Genomic DNA, 11,268 nt, shown 5'->3' on the forward strand with positions numbered 1-11,268 from the left:
CCCCCAGCCTGAGGGACGCTGCTCTAGCCACCTTGAAAACTAACATTTACTCCTTTTCACAGGAAGTGAGCATGGATCTTTACAACATCCGGGTGCAATGTTCATGTCAGCATGTAAAATTCTCTGTGGGCTGTTGGCTCTGGGCATTCAGGTGCTTCCTCTGGAACAAGTTAGGCTGGTGATGGAGCCAGTTACTGCTAGAAGCTTAATTGTAATCTCAAATTTTATTCAGAGAAGGAAGTTCCCCCTCCCATTCCTTCTCCTGATCTTCCTGCATTACTAATTTTTTATTCCACCTGGGATAGCTACACAAAAGCCACAAAGCAGTGACATCAAGCACATGTATAAGCTTTGCTGTTTCTCCTAATCCTATTTATTCTCATGGTCTTGCTTTTCCACTTTCTAATTGCCATTCTTTTATCTCCCATTTTTTTTTCCTCCTTGTTTTGTCCTTTCTGTTTTCTTCCCATACCATTATTTCTTCTATGTATTTTAACTCCTCTTAAGCTACTAACTTTTCCTAAATACTCAAGCTGCTGTCTTGAAGGTCAGCATCTCATCCATGCTTTTGACCCCTCTTAAGATAAGCATTTTTCAGTTCCCTCTGTCCTGTGTTGGAACCATTTAACAGCCACTCTGGTACCTGCCACCAGAGCTTGTCTAGACTAGATCCACATCTATGCATTCTGGTGCTCCAGCTGGCTGTTTTGGTCAAGCTTTTGTGACTGGTCACTGCTTTAACTGGCATCTAATACGGGAGGCTGTCCTGCATAAGGCTACGTCACCTCTGTGGTGGCACAAAGGATGTAGAAATAATTATGCCTATTTTTCTCTTTCTTTTTTCCTGTCTGTCTTCAGTCTTTTCAGTCTTCTCTGAACTGTCCAGTGTAACTGAAACTTCCAGCTGCTCTGTGTAAAGCCCCTTCAAAGAAGCCCTTTCTCTGGGTCTGTAGCCAGGAGGTGACCCTTGCAGCTAACTGGGGGAACCGAGCCCTTCACCTCAGACACACGAAAATTGCAGGCTGGTTCCATGATAAAAGTCTAACTTCACAATGCCTGGCCAGTTTAAGAAGTTCAGCAATACAGTATTAAGTATTAATTACATGAGAGAAAATTACTTTTTGAAACAATACCAAAGAAGTTAATTTAAACAAGTAATATCTAATAGTTCGTTCTTTTTTTATGTACATTCCCACAAAAAAAGGTCCTCAGTAAAGAAATCAGGTACTTTTTTGCCAGGATTTTTTTATAATCTTACCACTGCCAGCCTGTGAACAGATCCTGTTCCATTCTTCACTGCACTAGAGCTTTCTGCATCCAAATATTTCTCCCCAGTGAAGCTGGCAACAATCACACTGCCCTTTCCACAACAGTTCAGAAACAACTCGGGCTCCCAGCTGCTATCAATGCCGAGGATGTAATCCCAAGGGAAAAAGAAACTTCTGTGTAAACACAAAATTGAAAAAAACACTACTTTTTTTTTTTTTTTCCCCTCTCCCAGAAGCAGCAGTGCTGAGTCTGAAAGTGCTAGAAATGAAGTTGTAACTGCATTGAGCCTCACAAACTTCCTCCCTAGCACTTTTGGGTTTTTTTTTAGTATAGACACAGAGCTATTAAAAAAATTACAGGCTCTCATTGCTTGACCTTTCTCTGAAATCACTTTTAAACATGTAACTTCAGGAAAAAAAGGTGCAGAACAATTATCATGTGCAGTGGATCATTTGATAGTCTTTAGAGGGGTCAGGCTGCATCTGAAGGTTACTTTTGTCATTTTTAGAGCAACTTCCAGTTTACCAGATATTTGTCTCAAAGACATGAAGCTTGGAAAAGTTAAGTAGGTGTTCATTATTTCTGGGTACAGACTGGCACATCAGTGTTTGTATTGTGGGAGGAGAGGTATACTTCTTTAAATTACCAAAGTTTTAGATGAAATAAAATGCTTCAGTTAGTGACACTGCAATTAAATGGTCAGATGAAATAAAAAGATACCTACTTACTTTTATAATTCAGAAAAGACAGTAACAGATATAATATTCAGTATTGCTCAATGCATTTGTCAGAAGGAGAAATGAGCTCCTAACAAGGAGAAATGAGCTCTAAATAAATAGATTAACATTGTCAAAAGCTGACAGCTTTTTGGGCTCTTGTATTACACAGGGCTGTCCTAGGCTACTGAGTAGATCTGGCATTAAAATCCTCATCAGGACTTCGACATAGCCAGCAGGAAGATGAAACTTAAAAAAGAGAACCAAAGAACAAGCTGTAGCACTGCAGCAGTCACCTTACAGAGCCTTCAGGAACCTCCTTTTGCTCTTCATATGTCTGTCTGCCTCCCTTTCCGGTACCTTCCAGCCTTGCCTCAATGAAAGCTGTAGCGTCTAAAAATGCCATCTTTCAAACCTTCATTGTCAAAACCTGGTCTGCTATTTTATAGGTATTTCACACAAAATCTGCCTTGAGCTTCTTCAGACTCCGAATGCCTCCAGCATAAGGAATGGTGCTTAACTGGAGAGCAATTAGTGCAGCTCATGTCAGAGTCTTCCCTTCTTACTGTCATCATCAATAATCCATGGAAATCAAGGGAGCTCTTGCGAAGCTTTGAGCAAGTCACTGGCCTGTTAACTAGATTTTAAAATGAACAGCCAGCCTTTCCCCAGATGCCAGCTTCTCCAGATCAGACAGAATTAGAAAGCTGAAATGCTCAGACTCATCTTCACTTTGGCTCTTCAAGGATTTACCTTGCACCCAAGCTGGAAGGCTGCTGGCATGAGAGCACGCGGGAGCAGGAGCCCCTTGGCATGCTCCTGCCACAGAACAAGTTTCTGTCGGCACCCTGAGCCTCCTCACAGCAGGGTCTTGGGCACTGCGCTGCGTTTCAAACAGCACAGACCTGCCCAGGGCCATCCTGGTGAGGGGAAAAACGCCAGGAAGCTTAAGTTACAGGAATTACTGTAAGGCTGATGTTAGGAGGACACAAAGGCTCATTTCAGCTAACTGTGGATGCTTCTGACAGACAAAACTTCTCTGCAGAAAGGCAGACAGAGCACAGGAGTTTCTTTATCAAAGAGAATTGTGATCAAAGTGATCTCTCTTGTGCATCATCAACTTACATATCTGAAATTTGCCTCTCTGCCTCCCCTCACTGCTGTAGGATGTTATATTATTTACCACTGCATTTAATCCTTTTGTAAGAGATCTACAGATCCAGCAAGTTTAGTTCAGGTCTAATGTTCTGCTATGGAAAGGGGATTGGTTGGTGGGACCTATCCTGAATGTGTCTCCGTACTGTTGCTGTTCATTCCTGCATCTCTATCTACATCTCAGCTATCATAGTCAGAAAAAGGTAGTTTTAATAAAACCACCAGAATAAGAAGGAAAAAAATGTCCTAGCTACACACTGCCTTCTTTTTAAACCAATAAAACATGAAACCATGTATAAATCTTGTTCCCCAAATGCAAGGGAAGCAGATTCACAGACTTAAAGTCCAGTCTATTCTGATTTTATTTGGTGGGGTGGGAAGGAAATAGGCAGTGTGATAGGAAGAAGGAGAGGAAGAAGTCCTCTCTTTTCTTAGTAGTTTTCAAGTTCTGTAATATCCACTTCAAATAGTACCAACCACTTTTCATTAACAGAAAAAAAAAACAAACACACTGAGGCTAAGACACAGTGAATGAGTTCCCTCTGCTATATGAAAACACTTAGAAGAACTTGCAAAAAGGCTAGGTAAGCAATAAAGAAATAACAGGATAAATATCAACAAATGGGGTAAATATTAACAGCTAACAGGCTTCAATGCAGAAGTGAGCTCTATGTATTATACCAGATCAGTTTCTTACAACCTAATGAAACAAGAACAATGCATAGGCATAAATATAGTATCTTCCTAAAAATGTCACATCCTCACATCCTCTCAGACTTCACCACCCAGTCCCAATGGATCAAAACAATCTACTCCAGCCATTACCATCCTGGTCAAAACTGACTGCTTTCCCCAAAACTCAGGCTTAGAATTATGGCTTGTTAATTAAATTAAGAAATTATTTCAGTGGGATCAAACTATTTAGTTGCCCCCTAAACCTAAGAGGGCTCTTTTGATACATATATTTCAGGCTTGACTGGCCTCTTAATAGGGATAATTGTTAATTAATAATTAACTATAGGAGCCTTAGCCTTCAAGTATAATAATGTTTTGGGGTTGGCTTTTTTTGAGGTACATGTGGTTCCCAGGAACTATGTGGTAACAGCAAGCAAAGAAATCCATACATCTGAAATTTCATGAGGCAAATGCATTGATCATCACTGTCCAAACATTTAAGCTTTGCAAGAAGCCAGACCCGCCTTCAGACACGCCATTGGGGGAAAGTAATACATCTGTTTTCAGTATTATATGAGTGAGAATATAAATGTCCCAATTCAGAAGTTAAAAAAATCCTTGTAATCTAATGCTTAAACAGAGTATTGCTAAGCCAGAGATTTGTCTCCAAGAGGAAGGGCTGAATAGAGCAGCTCAGGTGTAAAATAGCACATAATACACTTGCAGAAAATGTTTTATTTGGTATGCTAGCTATTTTTTTTTATTTTAAGCTAATCTGAAGAAAACAGCAACCAGTTACCGCATGAGGCAGTAGAGCAGCAGGGCTGGAGTCTTCTTAGAGGTGACATCATCTGAAAATTTTAAGTTTATCCATGTAAAGTTTCTCTGTGGTTCCCTCATCTCCCACTTTTACAAATACAGCAGCTGAAAGTCCAGAAGTGTAGCACAGCATTTTGGTACTGTCTGTTTTAGGTGAAAATGCATTTTCTTTAGCCATTATCCCCTTGTGAAACTTTCTGTTGTAAAGGTATTTTAATTGCACACGAAAACAAATGCCATTTTCATTATTTTATAGAGTTAGGGAACATAATTGAGATAAAACAAATCTGTGGGAGTTATCTATCCTCGTACTCTCTAAAGCAGGTGTCTACACTGGAAAACTAGAATAGAGACTTCCAGAAATCACAGAATTCTCAGCTCTTTTCTATCCATCAACAGCAGGCTTTTTTCTTTCAACTCTAAGAAGATTATAAATGCTCAGTTGGGCTATCTGAGCAATGATTTGGGTTTCAAATGAGAACTGTCACAGCCGAAAGCTTAAAGCTTGGTTTGCTTGGCAATGCCTCGCTCCACTTTCACAATTATGTTGTCAGAACTGCTTACAGTCCAGAGCAAATTACTGACTCGAGGAGGTGCAGATGCACTGAGCTCTCTGCAAAGCCGATTTCACACACGCTGAAATAAACACCATTACTTTAGATTTAGTTCATGCTAAACAAGAAAATTCATTTGGCCCAAGAGAAGATCTGCCATCACCAGCAGCACTGACAGAAATGGGCAGGGAGAATAACGCTTCAAAGCTGCTCAGCTGCCCGCGGCTCTGCTATTCCACGCAAATAACTAAGAGTTTTCCATTTACTCTAGGTGCTGTCATTTATCATCTTTATCTGCTATATTGCATCTCTAGCTGCCTCTTTCATGATGGCACCACTCCTAGAGTTTCTGCTGGCACTGTTTCTTTTTTTTGCCTACGCTTCCAAACTTAATGAGAAGTTTAAAGGACTCTACTGGCCTTTGACGGTAAGTGAAACGTGCAATGTGAAACCACAGGTCCGATTGTACAGTATGACGTGGCTAAAGGGGACTACAGGAGAGTTTAGGCTGACTGTTAACAGCTTCACCCCTTATTAGAAACTTGTTTGTATTGCCTCTCATTCAAAAGGTCCCAAAACACTCTTTAAACTGTGCTGTACTGCATTCTCCAGCTTCCTCGGTGGCGTCCGCGGGCGATGAGTGCGCTGGCCACGGGATGGCTCTGTTGCCTCAGATACACGCTGTGAAGGGAGCGTTTGTCTGGCAGCACAAATACTTCCAAAAAAATACTCATCTGATCCATCTGGATTCTCTTTTGGTACAGCCTAGTGATAGTGCATCATAGTGAGATTTGAGTTAGAGCTCTGAATGTATAAAAGTACCATTAGCAATGCCAGTGGTTGATAAAACAACGGCAGTGACTATGACAGTGTGCATGGTTTTCAGCTGGTACTCTCAGTTCCATCGTTTTTCCATTTTCTACATACATTTGAGTCCAGAACTAAGACAAGAAAAGCAGTTGTATGTTTATTATGTCCATTACCATAATACACTCCAGCTACAGAATGTAGATAACTGGCCTTGTCCTAACTTTAGGAGAGATAAGTTTCTTGTAGTATTTGTGGTTTGAGACACCATCTTACTCATCCATCTGTTCTGAGGAGGCAGAAGATGTGAAGGGGTCAAGCTTATTCCAGCTCACATAAGCTAACAAGCCCTGGGAATCGTAACTCTGTATTTAATGCAGAGTTCAAAGACACTGCTGCTCCAGCACACTGCTGCCTGTGTTACAGGACATGGCCCCTGCCCTGCAGAGCTGGGCTCTGCCACAGAAGCACATATTTCAGTGAGAAATACACACTTACTTATGTACACTTACTTCAGGCTAGTTGGACTGACAAGTGTACGTACTAAGTATAAATCATAGTTTTAAACACTACAAGTGTTTAGTTCCTAAATGAGGAGTTCCTACAAACACGCCTGCCTCTAAATATAGGAACAAGCACACGCCTGTTCCTCACAGGAACTGGTGTGCTGCTCCAGAGCCTTTGGTACCACAGGAGTTCTGCTTAAAGGTGAGACTTTTTTAGGGCATTTTTCAAGTTATTCTTCCAGTAGCGCCTTGCTGCGCTCCGTGTGAAACATCACAGAAAGATAGCCCTTCTCAGCCTGGAGAAAGCTCTCCCTGACATAAGCATGTTAAAAGTAGGATTTATGCCAACATCTTGTAAGAGGGGAAGCTAATGCCAAGGTTCTGGTCATCTCCCATATTTCCCAGATGAGCAATTCATCCCCTAAAAAATACCAGGCTGAAGACACACTGCAGCATCAGACAAGTCTACTGATGCATAGAGATTTTCACTGGTCATTTCTGAAATCATTTTTAGATGAGTTTGTATGCTGGAATTACATGACTAATCATCTGAGAATGCAACATTGCTTATTTTACAGGATTTCTTGCGGTGCGTCACTGCTGCCATTATTTACTTTGCCATTTCAATTGCTGCTGTTTCAAAATATAATGATGGAGCATCTAAAGCAGCAGGAGTAAGTAGACTTGAGCTTTCCACCTAAGTATTTCGGTGAACTGCATATGGACATACTTCAGAAACAATTCAGTTTTTATCCCAGTGCAAGTAGCAGAAGTTTCTTCAGTTAACTAACTGAGAATTAGATTTGCCTAAAGCAAGGACGAAATAGTCAGTTATTTAGAAAACCATGTTTTGAATCAGTTAATAGTTTTTTCATTCTAACAGTGCTGCTCAATCTTAAATGTACTACTTAAGGAAGATAACTATTATGCCTTTTAATTTCACCAGCTGTACAGGAAAGTAATCTCCTGCAAAGAACATCAACATCCTTGTAGCTACTGAGGACAGTCTACATTAAGTAATTTCAGCCTCCTGCCTCTACTTGCTTAATTTTACTTGGATGAGTTGAAACAAGAGCAGTGTCGTTTTACCCTCCAGTATATCGGCCGCCCAGGAGAGAGCCTTTGTCATCAGCATTTTGTGTTCAGAAACAAGATACCTGCTCTCATTCGCAGCTTGACTCTAAGCATCAATAATGTATACAGCATAAATAAAATTTGCATAATAATTTTTAAAGCTAGGGAAGAACAATGCCCAGTAGTGTTAGCAACCCTTACCAAACCACCCCAAGGCATACACGGTTTCAGAGACATTTTTAACCTTTGTCACTCCGTTTAGACGTGGAGCAGTGCAATATAGTATCTACTCTAGCTTCTCAAACTGAAAACCAGCCTATTCTTGCCACACTGCTGCTGCTTTGACACTAAATAGGTAACTGCAGAATCATTTTATCTCCATCTGCTTCACTCTGCAACAGACCTGTCTCCTTGCAGACCAGTACAAAATTATTTCCAGAGAAACTGAGGTGATTTCTTGGTGGCAAAGACATGCCCTGGGATGGTGGAAGAGCAGGTTATGTTCTCCTGTAGCTCCAGGCATAGGACAGTGCTGATGCTCAGAATGTGCCCAGAGCCAGAGAGTCCAGTAGCTTGGAGAAGGGCTAATGACATATCTGACAGAGCCACTGCAGGGATCACTCAGGCTCCCAAATTAGCTGTAATTTAATTGATGTCAGTAGGTCATGAGACATTTTCCTTCCCTGTCGTTTTAGAAAGGCATGGGCCAAGAAAATGAAGCTCAAATCTTCTTTGAGAACTTTTTTGTTTGTTAGACTCATTTTGGTTTGTCACTGCTGCAAGTGACCTGTTGTTAAAGAGAGTATTATTTTGCCATTTTAGGTGTTTGGGTTTATAGCCACAATCGTGTACGCCATCGATTTCTACATCATCTTCAATGAGCTGGTTGCTTTTCTCAAGCAGGGCGGTGCCGACTCCCCTGACGAGCGCAAGTCAGAAGGTAGGTGAAACACCCCGTCAGGCTGTGTGAGCATCATGCAGTGTGAGATCTTCTCCACCCTTCACAGGGCAGCAAGAGCACTCAGAACAGTTTCTGCTCTTGGCTATCTTAGTTTTATATGCCACAACTACGCTGAATTAGGAAGCTGCTTACTATTAAGATACAATAACTGTAATTTCAATGATTTATAAAGATAACTAGTAGGCCAGGCATGTGAGGTTTCTCAGAGCTTTGTGCCATCTAACTTCAGTGTCCCAAATCCAATTATAGAAATTATTGTGCAGCACAGACAACAAACTCCACCCACCAAAATGTCTGACTTTAAAAACAAACATACTTTTTTTTTTATAACTTACTAATTAGCACTCGTTACCACAGTCTTTTATGCCCAGTAGTACTTTTCTCTTTATCATGATTACCTCTTATCAAGCTTTGACCATCTGTGGGCAAATGGCCTTGAAATCCAAGGGGCAGGCAGCATAAAATTAACAGGATTGTTATCGAGTTTCTTTCTAATATAGGAGGTACAATCTATCTCAAATCAGACAGATCTGCTTAGACAAAAGATAAAAAGAGGCTGTTGGGAGTTCAAGCCCATTTCAAGTCAAGTCAGGACACAGACAGCTATTTTGCAGTACCCAGTAGCCCAAATCGGGCATCATGCCCCATTGATACTACTCATTGCACACAGATGAAAAAGGCTGTTCCACACTTAAAAACAAACACCCAAACCCAAAAAAAAGAACCCCATGCAAAACCCAAACCCACAAAACCCCTCAAAACCAAACACCCAAGATGTGTGCAGAATCCTAGGTGTATAGTAATGCAGCCTTTTCTAGATATTTTAGTAGACTTAAATAGCTTGCAAACTTTCGGCCAAAAAGATGAAGAAAAGAAGAATTAAAGGAACAGATCATAGGAAACAGACTGTTAAGACTAAAAACTGCTTATCTTCCTAAACTGAACTAACCTCAGAAGATGAGGTGACAAGGATACAAAATTAGGCTAAAGATTAGATCTAATTTCCCTGGAGACAGAGAAGGAAATAAATAACTTACAAATACACAGTCATGGCTCTTTGTGTTGATGATTCAACAGTGCAGGGAGGGCTCTGCAGGGCAGCACTGTTCCTCCAGCCCCAAACTCGGGCTCACAGTGGGGCTCTCAACTGCAGAGGTTAGGAATGCTTCACTTCCTCACGAGCAGAGTCCTGAGCTTGGGCAAGATGTACCTCTGTAGGCCTATCTGGATTTCTTAACTTCTTAAAGCTGCTGCCTTTCGACACATTCAGCTGGCAGTGCATAACGGCGGCCCACAGCCAACAGCAGTATTCCAGTGCAGGAGCCACGTCTTCAGCAGACTTCCTCTTGGTGGTCCTGCTAACAGTCATACCTCTGCAGCTTCTTTCATCTGAACCGTTATCTTCGTTGCAGTGGTTTAAGGCCTCTCTGCAGCATTGTTCAAGTCCATTTTGAAATACCATTTAAGGCACATTATGCTGGTCAGAACTGTCATTTTACAAGCCTTTTCCTAAACATGCCACGTCCTTTGAAGCAGAGAACTCCAGTTTTCATTGCCACTATTGTTCCTTGTTTTGAATTTCAGATGAGGCCTCTGATTCTGACTCAGACTGAAGAACCAAACACCAACCAAGTGTGACGGCAAGATGATCAAGCACTGTCCTCTCTGCTGAGTGCACTGCCAGTTGAAGTATCGCCCCTATTTCAGCCTTACTATCATCTTCTTTCCACGTCACCATTTATGGAATCACCAAAGCACAGACGGGGCAGTGGTGTGGAAAAGGAGACTATTCCCAATGCCATTTGACACCCCTTCAGAACTACAGATTTTACAGTAGTTCAGCCTGTCACAGAGGTCTGTATCCAAACAGCACGTCTCAATTCTCCGTTGCCTTTTCTCACTCAGCACTACAATGTACTGAGTAAACAGGAACACAGTATTTTAAATGTATAACCAGAGCTTTTAATATGCTTTCTTAATTTCAAATCTTTAACACTTATAGCTTTTATACTTCTTGCTGTGCCAAAGAAGAGAGGCTCAGAATGCCTCTACTTTGTATTTTTCTTGATTAACTAACAGTATTTCTTTATCTGAAGTTTGAATATTCCATTTTCTCAAGGACCAAAGGCATATAGTTAACATGTTGGTTACATTTATATCTGCTACCTATCCATGACAAGAATACATGACAACTGGAAACCTGCAGCAAGAACAAACCTCAAAGTGTAACTGTGCCACAGGGTAGCTGACTCATCATCCATTCAGTATCACTTTTCAAAGCTGCTTGCGTGAGGTCACATCCCATCTTCTGCAACTTCACAACAGGTACAAGGTAGAATACGTGAGGCATTGTCTTACCAGCCCCTTTCCTGCCTTTTGCCTGGAAGCCCTTATACGCATTGGGACGTAACACGTAGGGAAGTCTTGCCGAATACCAGCCAATTTTATCTGCACATCAAAACCTGCAGATATTTGTGCACAAGCTACCACTGTCTCATGCTCTGTGGGGCGAATGCTGATCCTCCCCTGAGCTGGACTTCATGTGCTGGCTTTGCAAAATGGACAGTTGTTCCTGGAAGACTCGGGATGCCTGAGCCCCCAGAGGGCAATACATCCTACCCACTCCCAAAAGCCCAAAAAAAGTCTGTAAGCTAAAGAATGTCTGGAATGAGATTAATTCATTCTCCTAGACTCACTTTTGTGGGTTTATTTGGGTTTAGGGTTTGATTTGA

The 11,268-nt window shown here is 41.4% G+C and overlaps 1 protein-coding gene across 1 annotated transcript; it reads left to right on the top strand.

Moving 5' to 3' along the window:
* Positions 1-5,459: 5,459 nt before the first annotated feature.
* CMTM3 (CKLF-like MARVEL transmembrane domain containing 3) lies at positions 5,460-10,149 on the top strand (the record flags this gene model as incomplete). The annotated part of the gene is made up of 4 exons (XM_008942397.1): positions 5,460-5,615; positions 7,080-7,175; positions 8,398-8,515; positions 10,121-10,149. Coding segments are annotated over 4 exons (399 nt in total), but the record flags the coding sequence as incomplete, so codon positions are not given.
* Between the last annotated feature and the right edge of the window lie 1,119 nt (positions 10,150-11,268).

The sequence above is a fragment of the Merops nubicus genome, unplaced genomic scaffold (assembly GCF_000691845.1).
Source record: "Merops nubicus isolate BGI_N331 unplaced genomic scaffold, ASM69184v1 scaffold22150, whole genome shotgun sequence".
Taxonomy (NCBI): Eukaryota; Metazoa; Chordata; class Aves; order Coraciiformes; family Meropidae; genus Merops; species Merops nubicus.